The following is a 23,240-nucleotide window of genomic DNA, read 5'->3' as shown; positions in this document are numbered from 1 at the left end:
CAAACTCTTGGCCTCAAGTGATCTACCTGCCTTGGCCTCCCAAAGTGCTGCGATTACAGGCGTGAGCCACAGCACCCAGCCAAGGATCTGCTCCCTTTCTTTGCTCGTTGCTATTCTCAGTGGACTATCTTTTAGTCATGATTACAAGTTTACTGTCATTGCTTTGAACTCCACAGTATACCAAGCAAGAAGGAAAGGAACAGATGGGAGGGAAAAAAGAGACTTCTTTCCAGAGATTAACTCACACACACACTCTCTCTTAACCAGGAAAGACAGTATTTCCAGAGTTCCCCAAAGACTTTTTCTTCGAGTTTACTGGCCAGAGCTGGGTCATATGGCTACCCACAGACTAATGACTGGAAAAGAAAATGGAGTTAAAGTGACCAGTTTAAACTAGTCCTAACTTATCCCCTGGGACTGAGGTGAGACCTACTGAGAGGGCCTTCCTTAACAAGAAGTGAGGGTATATGTTGGGCAGGCAACCAAGAGTTTCTGTGGCACTCTATACTACCACTGCCTACTTGTGCATCATTTCCACTTTATACTCAAGCCATACTTAGCTTCTTGAGCTTCCCAAATACATTTCACACTTATAATTCTGATTATGCTGCTCTTTACGCCTAGAATATTCTTCCCACACCTTTCCTCCTTATTCTTCATGGCTGTTCCCTTTTATGGAAAATCTTTCCAACACTTTGGCCTCTCAATTATTTCCTTTTTTCTTTTACTTTTTTTTTTGAGTCTCATTCTGTCACCCAGGCTGGAGTGTAGTGGCACCATCGCAGCTCACTGTAAGCTCCGCCTCCCAGGTTCAAAGGATTTTTGTGGCTTAGCCTCCTGAGTAGCTGGGATTACAGGCACATGCCACCTCATCTGGCTAATTTTTATGTTTTTAGTAGAGATGGGGTTTCACTGTTGGCCAGGCTGGTCTTGAACTCCTTACATGAAGTGATCTGCCTGCCTCAGCCTCCCAAAGTGCTGGGATTACAGGCATGAGCCATTGTGCCTGGTCAATTTCCTCTCTTCTAATAATCTAATCCTCCACCCGATTCAGCCACTTATTTCATGGCCACATCCAAGATCTGTCATTACTTGCAACTTATCCACAATGTTAATTTCCTGTAGCTTCAACTAAAGGTCGGGTTAAGTTGCCTTGCTTATAGAGCAATTCCCAGTGTCTAAATTCACACATGGTATCTCAAGGAATGAATTCTCCAACCCTACTATCTGGTTCAGTGAACCAAAGGACAAAAGTAAAAACTTCAATTCCCAGCACTCACAAATGCTAGAGTTCTTCCTGTTTCCATCAGTATCTTAATCTCCTTAATTTGGGGGACTAGAATTCCAGACATACAATGTGTCACTATTATTTTCCCATCTTTCCTTTCCCAGTATTTTGTTAACTGCAGTCTCTGAATTACTATAGAAAAGTGAGAGGGAAGGCTAAATCACTCTTTTGGGTACCTGAAAAAGCAGTACCCCTATGGTAGAAAGACAACGGTGCACATTTCTGGCATGGTACAGATTATGGATCTCTGAGTCAGAAGCCAGCGGAAGGACCAAAGCAGCTTCTTACCTTGTCTTTAACAATTCTGATTTATAAGGTAAAGGCTGGGCATACTGAGGCAGTTTTTCTAATTCAGCCCTCTCCATCTTAACCAATAGAAACTGTGTCCAGATTCTGGAATTAGTTTTTGAGTTTTTCACTTTTTTTTTTTTTTTGAGGTGGAGTCTTGCTGTCACCTGGGCTGGAGTGCAGTGGCTTAATCTTGGCTTGCCACTGCCACCTCCACCTCCTGGGTTCAAGCGATTCTCCTGCTTCAGCCTGAGAGCTGAATTCCCTGAGTAGCTGGGAATACAGACGTGCGCCACCACATCCAGCTAATTTTTGTATTTTTAGTAGAGATGTGGTTTCTCCATGTTGGTCAGGCTGGTCTCAAACTCCTGACCTCCTGATCCACCAGCCTTGCCTACCTACTAAAGTGCTGGGATTACAGGCATAAGCCACTGCGCCAGGCCTTTTTTTTTTTTTTTTTTTTTTTGGTCTTAAGAAGTTCTGTGCTACTTAATTGGAGGCTACGATTTTTAAAACAGAATTGCTTAGCTGTTTCTTAAGCTAAAAACTTCAGTAAAAGGCTGGGCGCGGTGGCTCACGCCTGTAATCCCAGCACTTTGGGAGGCCAAGGCCAGCGGATCACGAGGTCAAGATATCAAGACCTGGCTCAAGCCTGTAATCCCAGCACTTTGGGAGACCGAGGCGGGTGGATCACGAGGTCGAGAGATCGAGACCATCCTGGTCAACATGGTGAAACCCCGTCTCTACTAAAAATATAAAAACTTAGCTGGGTATGGTGGCGTGTGCCTGTAATCCCAGCTACTCAGGCGACTGAGGCAGGAGAATTGCCTCAGCCCAGGAGGCAGAGGTTGCGGTGAGCCGAGATCGCGCCATTGCACTCCAGCCTGGGTAACAAGAGCGAATCTCCGTCTCAAAAAAAAAAAAAAAAAAAGATATCAAGACCATCCTAGCCAACACAGTGAAACCCCCTCTCTACTAAAATACAAAAATTAGCTGGGCGTGGTGGTGCGCGCCTGTAGTCCCAGCTACTCAGGAGGCTGAGGCAGGAGTATTGCTTGAACCAGGGAGGTGAAGGCTGCAATGAGCGGAGATCATGCCACTGTATTCTAGCCTGGCGCCTGGCGACAGAACAAGACTGTCTCAAACAACAACAACAAAACAACAAAACTTCAGTAAAAATAGTTTTAGATATTTCACAAAAAGTCATTTTATAATTTTTTAATAGCATTCTGTTTCTTCCTGTGTAAAAAAAGTAAATAAATTAGATGAGGAGAAATGTATTTTAACCTCCTTCACACATATGCAAAGAAGGAGCCATGGGAAATGAGGAACAAAAATAAAAATATCCTTGGATAAAATCCACGTGTACAGAAGATGATTCAAGAGGTTATAAATAACTCATCTGAGGTAAAGCAAACACGCAATATTTATATATCATTCTCTGAAGATATTTTATTAATCTTTAAGTTTCTCTGCCTATTAATAATAAAAACTTGTATATATTATCAATAAGTCTGACTGTTGTGCCCAAAGAAAATCCAGATTATTTTAAGGTGAGTTTACTTCTTTTTCATCTGATTCATCATCCATAACCTAAAACCAAAAAACAAAGACAATTTAAGAATTAAGAAAATGATTAGATTTTGCTATTTTCCTGATTTTTATATTACCTCTTTACCTGATACACTCTATAACAATGCATGGCAAGCCAGTAAGAATAAATCTATCAACAGTCCCAAAGAATAAGGTTTGAATTATAACCTGGTATCATAAAAACATAAAAGCAAATTAAATATTTGGAAATTAATTAAAGCACTGATCACTTCTCCTTGTCTCTAAGAGGTTACCCATAGCAGAGTCTCAGCTGGGTAGAAATGACTATAAATAATTAACTGGTATTCTCTAGCCATAAGACTAATGTAATTGACTTTTTGTCTTTTTTTTTTTTTTTTCAAAACCATCTTATTTACTTAAATATATTCTATGAAGCTATACCAAACTGTTATTATAAAAATATTTATTTTTGTTAAAATGAATCCCCAAAGAAAGTAAAAAAACAAAAAACAAAACAAAACAAAAAACCCATATTAGGAACTAATTATTTTGGTTTTATTCAGATAAAAGATCATTTTAAACCTCAGAAAAATGTTACCACAGCTATTATCTTTCCATGAGTTAATGTATTACTAAGATAACAGACTAACTCTGTTGGGAAGGAAAAAATTACACAAACCTAAGAATGTTTTTTCTCCTCACCACACCTACTACAATTAGATGCCAATTCAAGTTTATAATCTGAAGGCCAATTCATCACCCCATCCTGGAAAAATGAATAAAAATGTTCCTCAGTCAATCCACCAAAGTGTCAACTAATGAATTTTTAAAAGGCATATAAATGATAATGGAACAAAAATAAGAGTTTTTTAAGAAAAAAAAAAGAAAGAAAGAAACAATCTAGGCTGGGCGTGGTGACTCACACCTGTAATCCCAGGACTTTGGGTGGCCGAGGTGGGTGGATCACCTCAAGTCAGGAGTTTGAGAGCAGCCTGGTCAACATGGTGAAATTCCCACATCTCTACTAAAAATACAAAAATTAGCTGGGCGTGGTAGTGCACACCTGTTATCCCAGTTACTCGGGAGGCTGAGGCAGGAGAATCATTTGAACCTGGGAGGTAGAGGCTGCAGTGAGCCGAGATCACGCCATTGCACTCCAGCCTAGGCAACAAGAGTGAAACTACGTCTCAAAAAATATGTATACAGAGAGAGAGAGATTCTGGCTCTGATCTGAGACAATCAATAGAAAAAGAAATCTTTCACAGGATATCTTTTCAGTTGAGTAAAAATTGGTATTTATGGGCCGGGCGCGGTGGCTCACGCCTGTATTCCCAGCACTTTGGGAGGCCGAGGTGGGTGGATCACGAGGTCAAGAGATCGAGACCATCCTGGTCAACATGGTGAAACCCCGTCTCTACTAAAAATAAAAAATTAGCTGGGCATAGTGGCACACGCCTGTAGTCCCAGCTACTCAGAAGGCTGAGGCAGGAGAATTGCTTGAACCCAGGAGGCAGAGGTTGCGGTGAGCTGAGATCACGCCACTGCACTTCAGCCTGGGTAACAAGAGCGAAACTCCGTCTCAAAAAAAAAAAAAAAATTGGTATTTATTTCCAAAATATTAATACCCAATCCAAAAAATTTTGTCCCAACCAACTCATATTTTAGGCAGAATTGTTCCTTAATTTGGAATAATAAAGCATGTATAGGACATTTGTAAGGCACAGGGCTAGTTGTTGCAGGGGAATACAAAGACTTGGATATGATTTCAAGTCTCTTAGGGAGCTTCCACATAACATAAAGCTAAAACAGATACAGAAAGTTGCATAAACATGAAGCCAAAACAGAAAGCTTTGGACCTGTCAAAGAAGAACTTAATTCCAAGTAGGAGACTGATAAAGACTTCAAAGAGAAGACAGCATGTACTGGACAAAAACAATGGTGTGGAGGCCAAGGCAACTCCATCTTAAATGCTAATCTGCCATGTTGACTAACCTCAGTTCTAGGATTGCCTCTAAGACTTCTACTTAATCCTGCCTTTAGGTTAAAACAACCTTGTTGTTATCCTAAACACATACTTAGCCTATAATTTGCTTATGCTATTAGGGAAATAAGCATTCTTGCCTTTTCCAGAGGGGTTGACTTTAATTGTCCTACACATATCTTCTGAAACATGTATACCCATTCGTCATGGTATATAAGCCCTGGAGTCTATGGGGTAACAATGTGGGGCTCCATCATCTTGCAACCACCAGAGAAATGGCTTCTGTTCCTCAGTCCATATTAAATGTTTCTTTCTGACCAACTGGATTCGTCAGCCTCTTTCTTCAGCCTCTCAGCAACCTCAAACTTTGGGGATAGGTTTGTATAGACCTGCTCACTGTGAAACCAATGAATTTTAATACTACCCAAGGATGAGTGATTCCCAATGGAGCTAGGGCACAGAATTACCTGAGGTGGCTCATGCCTGTAATCCCAGCACTCTGGGAGGCCGAGGTGGGCAAATTGCCTGAGCTCAGGAGTTCGAGACCAGCCTGGGCAACATAGTGAAACCCAATCTCTACTAAAATACAAAATACAAAAAATGGTGGTACATGCCTGTAATTCCACCTACTCAGGAGGCTGAGGCATGGGAATTGCTTGAAACCGGGAGGCAGAGGTTGCAGTGAGTGGAGATCAAATCACTGCATTCCAGCCTGGGCAACAGAGCAAGACTCTGTCTTTTTTTTTTTTTTTTTTTTTTTTTTTTTGAGACGGAGTTTCGCTCTTGTTACCCAGGCTGGAGTGCAATGGCGCGATCTCGGCTCACCGCAACCTCCGCCTCCTGGGTTCAGGCAATTATCCTGCCTCAGCCTCCTGAGTAGCTGGGATTACAGGCACGCGCCACCATGCCCAGCTAATTTTTTGTATTTTTAGTAGAGACGGGGTTTCACCATGTTGACCAGGTTGGTCTCGATCTCTTGACCTTGTGATCCACCCGCCTTGGCCTCCCAAAGTGCTGGGATTACAGGCTTGAGCCACCGCGCCCGGCTGACTCTGTCTTAAAAAAAAAAAAAAAAAGGAATTATCTGAGGTTCTCTGGGTTGAAAATTTCTAATTTCCACACATCCCTTGGTCCCTCCTTGATAATCTCTCTCCATAAAGCTATGACTTCTGGTTGAGAATCACTGCAGTGAGAGTCTATCACTGATGACAAGGTGCTATGTTATATTCCTTAGGTATGTTGGCAAGAAAAAAATGATATTGTGCTATACATAAAGCTCTAGAATTCTACTCAGTATAGGGACAAACTATGATTTCTTTTTTTTTTTTTTGAGACGGAGTTTCGCTCTTGTTACCCAGGCTGGAGTGCAATGGCACGATCTCGGCTCACCGCAACCTCCGCCTCCTGGGTTCAAGCAATTCTCTGCCTCAGTCTCCCGAGTAGCTGGGATTACAGGCACGCGCCACCATGCCCAGCTAATTTTTTGTATCTTTAGTAGAGACGGGGTTTCACCATGTTGACCAGGATGGTCTCGATCTCTTGACCTCGTGATCCACCCACCTCAGCCTCCCAAAGTGCTGGGATTACAGGCTTGAGCCACCGCGCCCGGCCTAAACTATGATTTCTTTTTTTTTTTTTTTTTTGAGACGGAGTTTCGCTCTTGTTACCCAGGCTGGAGTGCAATGGCGCGATCTCGGCTCACCGCAACCTCCGCCTCCTGGGTTCAGGCAATTCACCTGCCTTAGCCTCCTGAGTAGCTAGGATTACAGGCACGTGCCACCATGCCCAGCTAATTTTTTGTATTTTTAGTAGAGACAGGGTTTCACCATGTTGACCAGGATGGTCTTGATCTCTCGACCTCGTGATCCACCCGCCTCGGCCTCCCAAAGTGCTGGGATTACAAGCTTGAGCCACCGCGCCCGGCCATAAACTATGATCTCTTAATGGGCTTCTTGCTTGCATGTTTAAGAATACATAGATCGCCGGGCTCGGTGGCTCAAGCCTGTAATCCCAGCACTTTGGGAGGCCGAGGCGGGTGGATCACGAGGTCAAGAGATCGAGACCACCCTGGTCAACATGGTGAAACCCCGTCTCTACTAAAAATACAAAAAATTAGCTGGGCATGGTGGCACGTGCCTGTAATCCCAGCTACTCAGGAGGCTGAGGCAGGAAAATTGCCTGAACCCAGGAGGCGGAGGTTGCGGTGAGCCGAGATCACGCCATTGCACTCCAGCCTGGGTAACAAGAGTGAAACTCAGTCTCAAAAAAAAAAAATAATACATAGATTAAGCCAGTTGTGTTAATCCTTAATCCCAGCATTTTGGGAGAATCACTTGAGGCCTGGAATTCAAGACCGGCTTGGGCAACATAGCAAGACCCATGTCACTACCAACAACAACAACAACAACAACAAAGTGAATAAATATGATTTAATAGAGTTCTTCACTAAAGATTTCTAAATCTCATTTATAAAACATTGCATTACGTTTTAACCTTTTTCATAATTTTTGTGCAATCAGAGCAGCAATATGCCCTCTAAGTCTCTGTTGTATTGTGTGCAAATGGGAATGACTTAATGGACTGTGTTTATTAGAAGATGAAATGAGGTAATATTAGTAAAAATGCCTGGCACATAGTAGGTATTCATAACACTAAAGTTACTTCTATAATAAGAGACTTCAAGTCTGATGAAAATTGCAAGACAATGAGCCAGGCAAGGTGGCTTGCACCTGTACCCAGCACTTTGGGAGGCTGAGGTGGGCAGATCACGAGGTCCAGAAATCGAGACCATCCTGGCTAACACGGTGAAACCCTGTCTTTACCAAAAATACAAAAAATTAGCTGGGTGTGGTGGCGCACACTTGTAGTCCCAGCTACTCAGGAGGCTGAGGCAGGAGAATCGCTTGAACCTGGGAGGCAGAGGTTGCAGTGAACTGAGATCCTGCCACTGCACTCCAGCTTGGGCAACAGAGTGAGACTCTATCTCAAAAAAACAAACAAAAAAAAATTGCAACACAAAAATCTATCTTTTGAAGAAAAAGCTAGGTCATTAACTTCTTTTCAAATATTTGCCTTAACATCTATTTCCAGCCTATATATCTACAAAGAAAAAAAAAATCTACACTGTCATATAATATTGGCATACCTGTTCTACGCCTTCTACCTCTGGAATATAAAACTGCAGCATGTTCTGAATTCCATTTTTCAGAGTAATGATTGAACTAGGGCAGCTGGTACAAGAACCCTGGAGTTTCAGCTGTACGATGCCATCTTCAAAGCCTTTGTAGATTACATCTCCTCCATCTTCCTGCACAGTTGGCCTGTGAGGTCAAAGAATATTTATTACTTATTCTTTAAAATACAAGTTATCATTGAAAAAATTTAATACAGCTCAGAGCTTACATGTTTTTTTTTTTTTTTTTTTTTTGAGATGGAGTTTCGCTCTTGTTACCCAGGCTGGAGTGCAATGGCGCGATCTCGGCTCACCGCAACCTCCGCCTCCTGGGTTCAGGCAATTCTCCTGCCTCAGCCTCCTGAGTAGCTGGGATTACAGGCACGTGCCACCATGCCCAGCTAATTTTTTGTATTTTTAGTAGAGACGGGGTTTCACCATGTTGACCAGGATGGTCTCGATCTCTCGACCTCGTGATCCACCCGCCTCGGCCTCCCAAAGTGCTGGGATTACAGGCTTGAGCCACCGCGCCCGGCAGAGCTTACATGTTATAATGGTAAAATTCACAAAGTTAGAGCTACTTTTAAAACAGAGAATAATAACTGTGGCTAAGTTTTATTTATAATTTTAACTTTTTTTCCACTCTCAGAAAAAATACCAAAATTCATTCATACAAATATTTACTCCACTTACCACATTTGATCTTGTTTACCAATAATCTTTTCAAGGCTGGGAATGGTGGCTCACACCTGTAATCCCAGCAATTTGGGAGGTCAAGGTAGGAGGATTGCTTAAGCCCAGGAGTTGGAAGCTCAGTGAGCTATTATCATGCCACTGCAGTCCAGCCTGGGTGACACAGAGAGACCCTGTCTCTAAAAAAAATTTTTTTAAATAAAAACTATGGGCTGGGCGCGGTGGCTCACACCTGTAATCCCAACACTTTGGGAGGCCGAAGTGGGAGGATCACAAGGTCAAGAGATTGAGACCATCCCGGCCAACATGATGAAAACCTATCTCTACAAATTAATTAGTTAATTAATTAATTAAATAAAAACTATGACATTTTAAAGCATTTAAGATTTCAAATTTCCTAATAATTGTGATTACCTAAAATATATTCAGTCACTTCTTTTGAGTGAAGGAAGAGGGAGACTGTCACATGCTGGCTTCATTTTCAGGTAATTTTTCATTGAAATATAACATTAATAAAGAAAAATGCTTAAAATCATATATGTACAGTTCACTACATTTTCACAAAGTGAACACACATTTAAAACCACCCAAACCAAGAAACAACACCAAGACTCCAAAAGTCCCCTTTGGGCTTCCTTCCAATCACTCCCCATAAACAAAACACAGCCATTATCCTAATTCGTATCACCACTGATTAGTTCTGCCTAAACTATATAATTTACAAATATGAATTATATTTATAAATAACATAGAATAACTCTTTTGTATCTGGCTTATTGTGCTCTTTGTGAGATTCATCTATGTTGCTGAATATAGTACTAGGTCATTTACTCACATTGCTGCATAGTATTCCATTAAGTAAATATACCAGAATTTATTTATCCATTCTACTATTGATGGACATTTAGGTTAATACTAGGTTTTGGCTTTTACAAACAGTGCAGCGATAAAGATTCTTAGAAATGTTTTTCGTTATGCATATATATTACTATGGGAAATATACCTGAAAGTGAAATTGCTGAAGAGTATGAATATGTTGAGATCTAATAAATACTGCCATATAGTTTTCCAGTTACATAAACTTACATTCCCACCAGCAGTATATAAGAGTTTCTGTTGCTCCACATCCTCACCAACAATTGGTATTGTCAGTCTTAATAGTTTTAACTTTCTTAGTGGATTTGTACTAATATTTAATTGTGGTTTGATTGTTAATAATAACTAATAAGGTTAAGCACTTTTTAAAGTTTAGTGGCTACTTGTCGTTTTTTTTTTTTTGAGAAAGAGTCTCACTCTTGTCCAGGTTGGAATGTAGTGGCACGATCTCAGCTCACTGCAACCTCCACATCCTGGGTTCAGGTGATTCTCCTGCCTCAGCCTCCTGGATAGCTGGGATTATAGGCATGCGCCCATATGCCTGGCTAATTTTTTTGTATTTTTAGTAGAGACAGAGTTTCACCCGGTTGGCCAGGCTGATCTCGAACTACTGACTTCAGGTGATCCACCCACCTCAACCTCCCAAAGTGCTGTGATTACGGTGCAAGCCACCTCACCCAGCTGCTATTTGATTATCTTTTGTGAATTATCTGCTCCAGTCTCTGATTGTCTTTTTCTTACCAATTTGTACAAGTTATTCATATATTCTGTCATATAAATGCATAAATATCTTCTAATCTGTGCTTTGCCTTTTCACTGTAAATGGCTTTTTTTAACAGTCTCGCTTTGTCACATAGGCTGGAGGTACAGTGGCATGATCACAGCTCACTGCTACCTAAAACTCCTAGGCTCAAGAGAGTCTCCCCTACACCTCAGCCTCCTAAGTGGATGGAATTACACACATAAGCCACTGTCCCCAGCCAATGGCATCTTCTGATAAAGAGAGAGTCACAATTTTACTGTAGCCCAATTTATATGTATTTTCCTTGATTTCTACCTGATTTCTTAGGTCCATTGAAAAAAAAATTTGCCTACCCAAAAGTCATACAAATATTCTATTTCTTTTCTTGTCTTTCCTTTTCTTTTCTCTTTCCCTCCCTCCCTTCCTTCCCTGTCTGTCTTTCTTTCTCTCTCTCTTTCTTTTGTTGTAGAGATGGCATCTCACTATGTTGCCTAGGCTGGTCTCAAACTCCTGGGCTCAAGCAATCTGCCCCTCAGCCTCCCAAAATATTAGGATTACATATATCTCTTGGCCCCTGTATCTCTTCTAAGTAGTATATAGTTGCATACTTGGCCCCAATATCTCTTCTAAGCAGTATATAGTTAGTTTTGTTTTTTCACATTCAGTTTGACAATCTTATTTTTGTTCATCAAAATACTGTCATTTAAACACCAATAATTTTGGGTTTATATTATCATTTACTGTTTCCTATTTTGTACTGTTTTGGATTGATGAAGTACCTTTTATTCTATTCCTCCCCTCCATAGGCTTGAAACTTTTTAAAAAAATTTTGGTAAGACAGGGTCTTGCTCTATCACCTAGACCAGGGTACAATGGTGTGATCACAGCTCACTGCAGCCTCAATCTCCCAGGTTCAAGCAATCTTTCTGCCTCATCAGCAGCTAAGGCTACAGGTGCACACCACCACACCCACCTAATTTGTTAATTTTTGTAGAGACAGGATCTCACTATGTTGCCAGGGTGGTCTCTAACTTCTGGGCTCAAGCAATCCTCTTGCCTCAGCCTCCCAAAATGCTAGATTACAGGTGTAAGCACCATGTCCACCCTCTCATGCTTCTTTCCTATATCGTCTATTATCTCCCTGTGCTTCAAGCTGAGTATTTTCTACTGACCTAAATTCCAGTATGCTAATCTTCTCTTCGACTATGTCCAATCTAATGTTAGCCTAACCTAATAAGTGCAGTTATTATCATTTTAGTTCCAGAGTTACTAATTCTTTTTTTACAGATTCCAGTTCTCTGATGAAATTCTTCACCTTGCTATTTTTTTTTAATCACAGTTTTTTAAACACCATGTGTTTAAAATATCCAATATCTAGGTTTCCTATAAATCTGTTTTATTTTATCTTGGTTTAGTTTCTAGATACGCCTAGCAATATCTGACTGAATTATGAACACTATAATCCCAGCACTTTGGGAGGCTGAGGCAGGTGGATCACCTGAGCACAGGAGTTTGAGACAATCCTGGGGAACATGAAGAAAACCCATCTCTACAAAAAATACAAAAATTAGCTAGGCGTGGTGGCACACACCTGTAGTTCCAGCTACTCAGATGGCCAAGGTGGGAGGATCACTTACCTCTGGGAAGCTGAGGATGCAATAAGCCATGAGCGTGGCACTGCACTTCAGCCTGGGCAGCAAAGCGAGAACCTGTCTCCAATTTTAAAAAAAGGCCGGACGCAGTGGCTCACACCTGTAATCCCAGCACTTTGGGAGGCTGAGGTTGGCAGATCACGAGGTCAAGAGATCGAGACCATCCTGGCCAACATGGTGAAACCCTGTCTCTACTAAAAAAAATACAAAAATCAGCTGGGCATGGTGGCATGTACCTGCAGTCCCAGCTACTCGGGAGGCTGCGGCAGGAGAATTGCTTGAACCAGGGAGGCAGAGGTTGCAGTGAGCCAAGATAGTGCCACTGCACTCCATCCTGGCATCTGGCAACAAAGCAAGACTCTGTCTCAAAAAAAAAAAAAAAAAAAAAAAGGATTCATCCTACGTTCTGGCAACAGCTTATCTACTTCGAAATTAAACTGACTTAATACTGGCCTACAGTCTTGAAAGTTTAGTCTACCTCTGATGTGTCTTCATTTTAAGAGTACAGTTCTCTGGAGAGCCTAACCAAGAGCTTGGATTTTTTGGGAAGACACTTGCTCTCTGTTGCCCAGGCTGGAATTCAATGGTGTGACCTTGGCTCACTGCAACCTCTGCCTCTGCTTCTGGATCAAGCAATTCTCCTGCCTCAGCCACCAGAGTAGCTGGGATTTGTCATAGAGACGGAGTTTCACCATGTTGGCCAGGCTGGTCTCAAACTCCTGACTTTAATGTGATCTATCCACTTTGACCTCCCAAAATGCTCATACTACAGGCATGAGCCACTGAGCGCAGCCAGGCTTGGATGTTTCTTAATACCCAACCTCCTTGACAGAGCCTAAACTCTAATTTTTGTCCCCCACCCCAGCACCATAAAACTGCCAAAAGTCTGCTCTGTCTTCCAAGTACTTTTTTTAAACTTCTTAGACTTTTTTACATAGCTACAAATAAGTAAGTGCCTTATGGGAGAAAATCGGGAGTGTTAGGCTTATTTTTCTTTATTTTTAAATTAATTATTACTATTTTTTTTTCTTCTTTTGAGACAGAGTCTCACTCTAGAGTGCACTGACACAATCTTGGCTCACTGCAACCTCCACCTCCCGGGTTCAAGTGATTCTCATGCCTCTGTCTCCCAAGTAGCTGAGATTATAGGGGTGTGCCACCACACCTGTGTTGAGAAATATTAAGTTTATGAACACTGATGAATGCTGAGTGTATGATAGAATATATTGTTTGCTGGGAAGAACAATGGCAAGGAAAACCTGGCTGCCCCCTACTCCAAGTGGAAAACCACTTGGGGCATTTCAAAGTGGAAGGACAATGTATAAATATCATACAACCTTGTAACAACTCTTTGAGATATCCGACTCTGCCCCCAGGGCTCCCTCATGCAGAATAGCTTTTAGTTTGTCTGTAATCAGTGGTAAGCGGGCAACAGCTGCCTACTTGGTATGTCTTTGAGTTATGAGAAAATACAAAACACCTGTCTGTTAATAATAATCACCTGTCCAGAGAGAATAAATAGGTGGATCAGAATCTGCTGGAGGCCTTCAGCCTGGAATGCTGTCAGCCCCTGAGGTTCTCAGTTTGGAAGGCTGCTGCCTGCTCCCACCCACAGACCCACTTTGCTGTTCTATCTAGGTGTCTGCCTCTCATTTCCTTCAGCGCCACCTGAGTGGGGGTCTCTCTGGCCCAGCTGGTACTCGGTACACCTGGCTAATTTTTGTATTTTTAGTAGAGACACAGTTTTGCCATATTGGCCAGGCTGGTTTTGAACTCCTGACTCCAAGTGATCCACTTACCTTGGTGGCCTCCCAGAGTGCTGGGATTATAGGTGTGAATCACGCCACCTGGCCAATTATATTTACATGTACAACATGATGTTTTAAAATATGCATACACTGTGGAATGGCTACATCAAGCTAATTAACATATACATTACCTCACATACTTATTTTTTGTGTCAAGAACACTTAGTAGCTACCATCTTAGCAATTTTTTTTTTTTTTTTTTTTGAGAAGGAGTTTTGCTGTGACCCAGGCTGGAGTGCAACAGCGCGATCTCGGCAGCTGTGCCTGTGTTCAAGTGATTCTCCTGCCTTGTCTCCCAAGTAGCTGGGATTATAGGTGCCCGTCATGATGCCTGGCTAATTTTTGTATTTTTGGTAGAGATGGGGTTTCACCATGTTGGGCAGGCTGGTCTTGAACTCCTGACCTTAGGTGATCCACCATCCTCAGCCTCCCAAATTGCTGGGATTACAGGCATAAGCCACCATGCCCAGCTGTAATTTTCAAGAATACAATATGTTGTTATTAACTATAGGTTTACTTGGCTGGGCACAGTGGCTCACGCCTGTAATCCTAACACTTTAGGAGGCTGGGATGGGCAGATCACGAGGTCAGGAGTTAGAAACCAGCCCGGCCAACCTGGTGAAACCCTGTCTCTACTAAAAATACAAAAATTAGCTGGGTGTGATGGCACACACCTGTAATCCCAGCTACTCAGGGGACTGAGGCAGGAGAATCGCTTGAACACATGAGGCGAGGTTACAGTGAGCCAAGATTGTGCCATTGCACTCCAGCCTTGGCGACAGAGCGAGACTCCATCTCAAAAAAAAACAAAACAAAACTATAGGCTTACTTTTCTTAACTTTCCTGCTCTCTAGGATCTTGGTCCTTAAAATCAAGATTTCACTAGTAACCCAGAATTTTAATTTTTGTCTTCCCATCTAAACAAATTTTCTAAAGGCCCAATGGTTTCTCTGATTCTTGGCAGCTGCCCTCTGCCCAGTTTCTCCTACCCTAGCTATATAGAAAGGAACAGCATATGCCTGAAGGGAAAACTCAGAGAGCTTCCCTTCTCTCCAGGATCTTGGCATCTCAAATCTTAGTTGCTCTGGCAGCTATTTAATGCCGTCAAACAAATTCTTTTTATTGTATTCTATCCAGCTTTTCTGGGAGTTCTCAGCGTGACTGTTGTTCTGCTACAAGCAAAAGTAGAAGCCTGCTGTTCTCCACTCATTTAAATTTATTCTTTATGGGCAACATCCTGAAAATAAGTACCCATTCTCTCTTTACAACCTTCCCAAACATTGTCTTTTTTTTTTTCTTTTTAAGAAATTTGGTATAACAATATCAAACCTAAAATGAGACTGTGAAGAATACATTTCTTCATTGAATATGTTTAAATACATTGGATGGTTTAAATTTTTGAGTAAATGTAGAGAAGATACAGGCTTTAAATTCAATTGTCATGGTTACCTGTTGTGGTTTATATTAACTTGAACTTATTTTAAAAATCTACTCTAATCTCATGGCCAACTAAAACTATATTGCTATAATGAAAAATGCCTCCAAAGCACTTGATTTCAGGTAGAGAGAGGAGCACGTACCGTATTCTAGTATCTAACAATTCCTTAATCATTGCCACGACTTCATCATCTTCTTCAGATCCTAGAAATAATTACATGTAAAAACATCAAGAGTAGAAATTTTATAGCCATGCAAATACAAGTATTAAAACAGAATGATTTTAATTATATGATTCATTAAATAAAACTATAGAACATGTAACCTGGTATGGAGATATATTTTGGGAAACTGAAGAGACAATTATTCATTTGATTCTCTGGAAAAATTAAAGAATACCAATCAACTCAACATTTGATGATAAAGACGAATACACTAAAACATCTTGATATACTAATGATATTAGGGTTTGAAATTTTAAGCCAGTAAATTTGCAGACTTTCTCTGTTCTCAAGGATTGAAAGTATTAGAGAAAAGAGACTGAATTTTGATGGAAACTTTGAGACAAAAAGCCACAACTACTTTGTAAGTTACATCTTCAGTTTCTTAATTGACTGGTTTTCAAAATGATAACCATACTAAATATAGATGTAAGACTTCTGGAAATTTCTGAAATGTTCTTTTTTTTCCTTTTTGAGACAGAGTTTCACTCTGTTGCCCAGTCTGGAGTACACTGGCATGATCACAGCTCACTGCAGCCTCAACCTCCTGGGCTCAAGCAGTCCTCCTGCCTCAGCCTCCCAAGTAGTTTGGGAACACAGGTGTGAGACACCACACCCAGGCAATTTTTTTTATTTTTTGTAGAGATGGGGGTCTTGTTATGTTGCTGATATGGTTTGGCTATGTCCCCAGTCAAATCTCGTCTCAAACTATAGTTCCCATAATCCCTGCGTGTTGTGGGAGGGAGCTGGTGGGAGGTGATTGAATCATGGGGGTGGTTACCCTCATGCTGTTCTCATGATAGTGAGTCCTCACAAGATCGGATGGTTTTATAAGGGACTTTTCTCCCTATCGCTTGACAGTTCTCTTTGCTGCCGCCATGTGAATATGGACATGTTTCCCCTTCCGCCATGATCGTAACTTTCTTAAGGCCTCCCCAGCTATGCTGAACTGTGAGTCAATTAAACCTCTTTCCTTTATAAATTACCCAGTCTTGGGTATGTCTTTATTAGCAGCATGAGACAGGACTAATACAGTTGCCCAAGATGATCTTCAACTCCTAGGCTCAAGTGATCCTCCTGCCTTCGCCTCCCAAAGTGCTGAGATTACAAGCATGAGCCATGACTGGGCTCTGAAATGTTCTAAAAATCTTCTGAGCAAAAAGGTAGCCTTTGAGAAAACCACAAATGTAGAGATTTCATACTACATTATAACATACACTAGATTCTGGCAACCCCACAAATAATGACTATTAAAATTAAATTACATTAACTTTGAGGGGTTTAATTGCATTTTCAGTTTGGGGGTACATGTGAAGAACATGCAAGATTGTTGCATAGGTACACACGTAACAGTGTGATTTGTTGCCTTCCTCCCCTTCACCTATATCTGGCATTTCTCCCCATGCTATCTCTCCCCAACTCCCCACCACCCACTGTCCCTCCCCTATTTCTCCCCAACAGACTCCAGCGTGTGGTGCTCCCCTCCCTGTGTCCATGTGTTCTCATTGTTCAACACCCGCCTATGAGTGAGAACATGCGGTGTTTGATTTCTGTTCTTGTGTCAGTTTGCTGAGAATGATGGTTTCCAGGTTCATCCATGTCCCTACAAAGGACACGAACTCATCGTTTTTTATGGCTGCGTAATATTCCATGGTGTGTATGTGCCACATTTTCCTTGTCCAGTATATCATCGATGGGCATTTGAACTTTGAGTTTTTTAAGAAAAGAAATAAAACATGGCTCATGCCTGTAATGCCAGTACTTTGGGAGGCTGAGGTGGGCACATCACTTGAGGTCAGGAGTTCCAGACCAGCCTGGCCAATATGCTGAAACCCTGTCTTTACTAAAAATACAAAAATTAGCCAGGTATGGTGGTGGGTGCCTGTAATCCCAGCTACTCAGGAGGCTGAGACGTGAGAATCACTTGAAACCAGTTGCAGAGGTTGCAGTAAGCCAAGATCATGCCACTGTACTCTAGCCTGGGTGACAGAGCAAGACTCTGTCTCAAAAAAAAAAAAAAAAAAAAAGAAAGAAAGAAAGAAAAGACAAATTAAATAAGGGCAGGGCACGATGGCTCACGCCTATAATCCCAGCACTTTGGGAGGCCAAGGCAGGTGGCTTACCTGAGGTCAAGAGTTTGAGACCAGTCTAGCCAACATGGTCTCTACTAAACCTGTATTTTTATATTTTTAGTAGGGAAACCCTGTCTCTACTAAAAACATAAAAATTGGCTGGACATGGTGGCACATGCCTGTAATCTCAGCTACTTGGGAGGCTGTGGCAGGAGAATTGCTTGAACCCAGGAGACAGAGGCTGCAGTGAGCTGAGATGGCACCACTGCACTCCAGCCTGGGCAAAAGAGTAAGACTCCACCTCAAAAAATAAAATAAAACAAAACAAATAAAAATAAATTTGTTGGGGGAAAAAAGCTCAAAAGCTAAAATTCAGTAAACCTAAATTCTACTTCCCTTCCATAGACAATCACTGTCATGAGTTTAGTTTATATCTTCCCAGCATGTTTACATTGACATGTATAAATTAACACAAATGAGATTATACTATACACACTATTCTATATCTTGCTCTTTTCTATGTAATATATCTTGAAGGTCATTCCCCATTGGCATATACAAATATGCCACAATATTTAAAATAGGTGCACAGTAACTTTCATATAGATTTGTCTTTGGCCAGTTTCTTCATGATTTCAGTTGTTTACACAGTTTGCTGCTATTTCTAACAATCCTGCAACATACTTGCTTATATAAATATACATCAAAAGGCTGGGCTTGGTGGCTCACACCTGTAATCTCAGCACTTTAGGAGGCTGAGGTAGGCGGATCACTTGAGATCAGGAGTTTGAGACCAGGCTGGCCAGTTGGTGAAACCCCATCTCTACTAAAAATACAAAAATTAGCTGGGTATGGTGGCAGGTGCCTATAATCCCAGCTACTCAGGAGGCTGAGGCAGAAGAATCACTGAACCTGGGAGGTGGAGGTTGCAGTGAGCTGAAATCGCACTACTGCACTCCAGCCTGGGTGACAGAGTGAAACGCAGTCTCAAAAAAAAAATTATTTATACACACACACACACACACATCAATGTACTTTCGCAATTATGAGGTAAATTCCTACTGGTGGGATATCTGAGTAAACAGGCTTGTGCTTTTTTTTTTTTTTTTTTTCCTTGAGACAGAGGTTTGCTCTTTTTGCCCAGGCTGGATTGCAATGGCGTAACCTTGTCTCACTACAACCTCTACCTCTTGAATTCAAGCAATTCTCCTACCTCAGCCTCCTAAGTAGTTAGGATTATAGGCATCTGCCATCACACATGGCTAAGTTTTTGTAGTTTTAGTAGAGATTTAGTTTTGCCATGTTGGTCAGCCTGGTCTCGAACTCCTGACCTCAGGTGATCCACCAGCCTCAGCCTCCCAAATTACTGGGATTACAGGTGTAAGCCACTATGCCTGGTCAGCTTGTGCATTTTTTTTTTTTGAGACGGAGTTTCGCTCTTGTTACTCAGGCTGGAGTGCAATGGCGCGATCTCGGCTCACCGCAACTTCTACTTCCTGGGTTCAGGCAATTCTCCTGCCTCAGCCTCCTGAGTAGCTGGGATTACAGGCACACGCCACCATGCACAGCTATTTTTTTTGTATTTTTAGTAGAGACGGGGTTTCACCATGTTGACCAGGATGGTCTCGATCTCTTGACCTCGTGATCCACCCGCCTCGGCCTCCCAAAGTGCTGGGATTACAGGCTTGAGCCACCACGCCCGGCCCAGCTTGTGCATTTTTAATGTTAGTAGATATAGTCAAATTACTCTAAGAAAGTCATAAGGTTTACATATAGATCAATCAAGCACGTAGTACTAAAAATTTTCATATATGATACATTTATAAATGTACACACATTTGAATTTTCCTTTTTCACTTAATATTTTCTTTTTTATGTTTCCATGTTGGTATCGCCCAATCTAGTTCATTTTGGGAGGCTGAGGTGGGTGGATTACCTGAGGTCAGGAGTTCGAGAACAGCCTGGCCAACATGGCAAAACCCCGTCTCTACTAAAAATACAAAATTTAGCCAGGTGTGGTGGCACACGCCTGTAATCCTATCTACTCAAGAGGCTGAGGAAGGAGAATCTCTTGAACCTGGGAGGTAGAGGTTGCAGTGAGCCGAGATCGTGCCACTGCATTCCAGCCTGTACAATGGGAGTAAGACTCCATCTTAAAAAAAAAATTTTTTTCAGTGAACATGTTTATACCTGTTGCCTTGTGCACATGTCTAAGACCCTTACTCTATATCTAAAAGTATACCTGTATCATCTAAAGACGTTTATACAAACGTTTCTGTATGTCATAGTCTATTTAGTGTTGCTACAAAGGAATGACTGAGTCTGGGTAATTTATAAAGAAAAAAAATTTGGTTGATTCTAGAAAAGTTGACTTGGCATCTGGTGAGGTCCTCAAGCTGCTTCACCTCATGGAAGAAGGAGAAGGGAAGCTGGCCCATGCAGAGATCACATGGTGAGAAAGGAAGGAGATGGGTTACTGGGGCTCTTCTTAGCACTCAGCTCTTAAGAGAACTAACAGAGTAAGAACTTACTCACATCCCCTCACACTCCCAGCTCTTCCAGAGGGCATTCATGACCCACTCACCTTCCATGAGGCTCCACCTCTAACACTGGGATCAAATTTCAACATGAGATTTGGAGAGGACAAACATCCAAACTACAGCAGTATATATGCATATGTATACACATATAAACATTCAGTTTTTGTGGTCAATGCTTATTAACATTGATCAACTATTAGAACTAATGAGCATTAACCCTGACAGTTATAAAATCAATATACAAAAATCAACAGTATTCCTATACCCAACGTCCCAAATTAGAAAACATTATTTTAAAACAGATATAGGGCCAAGTGAGGTGGCTCACGTCTGTAATCCCAGCACTTTGGCAGGCCAAGGCGGGCAGATCACCTGAGGTCAGAAGTTCGAGAGCAGCCTGGCCAACATGACAAAAACCACATCTCTACTAAAAATACAAAAGTCAGCTGCTTAAGAGGTTGAGGCAGGAGCATTGCTTGAACCCGGAAGGCAGAGGTTGCAGTGAGCCGAGACTGCACCATCACACTCTAGCCTGGACGGCAAAACAAGACTTTATCAAAAAGAACAAAAAAAAACAAAAAACAGATACAAGCAGAGGGTGTAGTGGTTAAGAGCATGAACGCTGGAGCCAGACTGCCCAAAGTTCGTAGCTATCTCTGCCACTTACTACCTGTGTGACCTTCAACAAATTACTCAACCTTTCAGTGCCTGAGCTTTCTCCTGTATGAAATGTGGTAACAGTTCCTATCTTATAAGGTTATTTTAAGAATTAAGTGAGTTTATACTTGTAAAGTGCTTAGAATTGTGCTTGAAATACAGTAATAAGTGCTTACTAACAAAATAAGAACCATTTATGACAAGACCTATATGGTACCTAGAACTAACATGAGCTCATATCAAGAAAATAAAATAAGAGAAGTCTCAAGTAAATGGGAAAATTTGGGGATGAAAAAATATCAATGTTGAAGAAATGTTAATTCTCCCAAATTTAATCTATAAATTTAATGCAATTTCAACTAAACTCTTGAAAGGGTTTTTCAGAGACTTTACAAGATGATCATTAAATTTACAAAGAAGAATAAAGAAATCAGACCACCATAAAGGTTTTTTGAGGAACTGTTTCTTTCAGATATTATCATATAATATACTAATTGTTACAGAGCTACTATAATTAAAATCATATATGTTATTGAAATAGGAAGGGGAGCAAAAAGACCACACGAATGAAAAACATCTTAGAAAAAGACCCACGTATAACATTATAAATTCATGAGGAAAGAACAGAGTGGGATAATTGATTACCATAGACAAAGATAAAATTGTTATACTTTATATAGAAAAACAAATCCCACAGTGATTAAATATGTAAGTTTAAAAAATAAAACTTAAAAAAATACATATACACATATGACAATATCTTTGTGATACTAAAGAAAGGAAAAACTTCATCAACAACTAATATAACAGTATCAGCAAATACTTATTGAACTTCATGTATAGTTACTTTTCCAAGGGCTTTACACTAAATAACTTACCAAAACAAGGTACAAAAGGCACAAGCCACAAAGGAAAAAAGATGAACAAAAGTGACTACATTAAAATGGAAATCTTCTGTATGACAAAAGACATCATAAACAAAGTGAAAAGTTAAGTCATAGTTAGGGAGCTATCATTTGCTAAGAATATACCTAAGGAAGAATTAATATTCAAAATATTTATATGTATACAGAGAGAATGAGATTTTTTTTAAGAGTCGTGGTCTAGTTCTATCACCCGAGATGGAGTGTAGTAGCGTGTGGCTCACTGCAGCCTCAACCTCGTGGGCTCAAGCAATCCTCCCACCTAAAATTGTCAAGTAGGTGGGACTACAGGCACACATCACCATGCCCAGCTAATTTTTGTATTTGTTTGTAGAGACAGGGTTTTGCCATATTGCCCAGGCTAGTCTCAAATTTCTGAGCTCATGCAATCTGCCGCCTTGACCTTCCTAAGCGCTGGGATCACAGGTGTGGGGCATGGTGTCCAGCCCAGAATATTGTTTAAAAACATGCTTAAGGCCGGGCGCGGTGGCTCACGCCTGTAATCCCAGCACTTTGGGAGGTCGAGGCGGGTGGATCATGAGGTCAAGAGATCGAGACCATCCTGGTCAACATGGTGAAACCCTGTCTCTACTAAAAATACAAAAAATTAGCTGGGCATGGTGGCGTGTGCCTGTAATCCCAGCTACTCAGGAGGCTGAGGCAGGAGAACTGCCTGAACCCAGGAGGCGGAGGTTGCAGTGAGCCGAGATCGCGGCATTGCACTCCAGCCTGGGTAACAAGAGCGAAACTCCATCTCAAAAAAAAAAAAAAAAAAAAAAAAAAAAAAGCTTAAATAAGTATATGGGCCAGGTGGTGGTTCATGCTTATAATCTCAATACTTTGAGAGGCTGAGGCAGGAGGATCACTTGAGGCCAGGAATTTGAGACCAGCCTGGGCAACATAACAAGATCTCATCTCTACAAAAAAAAAAAAATTTTTTTTTTTTTGAGACAGCCTCTCACTCTGTTACCAGGCTGGAGTGCAGTGGCGCAATCTGGTCTGGGCTCACTGCAACCTCCGCCTCCTGGGTTCAAGCGATTCTCCTGCCTCAGCCTCCCAAGCTGCTGGGACTACAGGCATGTACCACCATGCCCAACTAATTTTTGTATTTTTAGTAGAGACGGGGTTTTATCATGTTGGCCAGGATGGTCTCAATCTCTTGACCTCGTGACCCCCCCACCCCATCTTGACTTCCCAAAGTGCTGGGATTACAGGCGTGAGCCATCATGCCTGGCTTCTATGAAAAAATTTTAAAAATAAAGACATTAGCCAGTCATGGTGGCAGGTGCCTACAGTCCCAGCTACTTGGAAGATGGAAGCAAGAAGATGGCTTTAG

At 41.4% G+C, this 23,240-nt stretch overlaps 1 protein-coding gene across 6 annotated transcripts in view; it reads right to left on the bottom strand.

The window, feature by feature from the left end:
* Positions 1-3,002: 3,002 nt before the first annotated feature.
* The window catches only part of NFU1 (NFU1 iron-sulfur cluster scaffold), a 47,229-nt gene continuing 26,991 nt past the window's right edge, over positions 3,003-23,240 (bottom strand). For all 6 annotated transcript variants that reach the window (XM_074398758.1, XM_010333508.3, XM_003922661.4 and 3 more), the window contains 3 exons: positions 15,635-15,695; positions 8,257-8,431; positions 3,003-3,169 (listed from right to left, as the gene is read on the bottom strand). In XM_074398758.1, coding sequence (XP_074254859.1) covers positions 3,125-3,169; positions 8,257-8,431; positions 15,635-15,695 — 281 coding nt within the window. In that variant the 3' untranslated portion in view covers positions 3,003-3,124. The remainder of the gene's footprint in view (positions 3,170-8,256; positions 8,432-15,634; positions 15,696-23,240) is intronic.

This window comes from Saimiri boliviensis, chromosome 1 (genome assembly GCF_048565385.1).
Source record: "Saimiri boliviensis isolate mSaiBol1 chromosome 1, mSaiBol1.pri, whole genome shotgun sequence".
NCBI classification, from domain to species: domain Eukaryota; kingdom Metazoa; phylum Chordata; class Mammalia; order Primates; family Cebidae; genus Saimiri; species Saimiri boliviensis.
The sequence above is the reverse complement of the archived record's forward strand: the minus strand, read 5'-3'. Positions and strand labels throughout refer to the sequence as shown.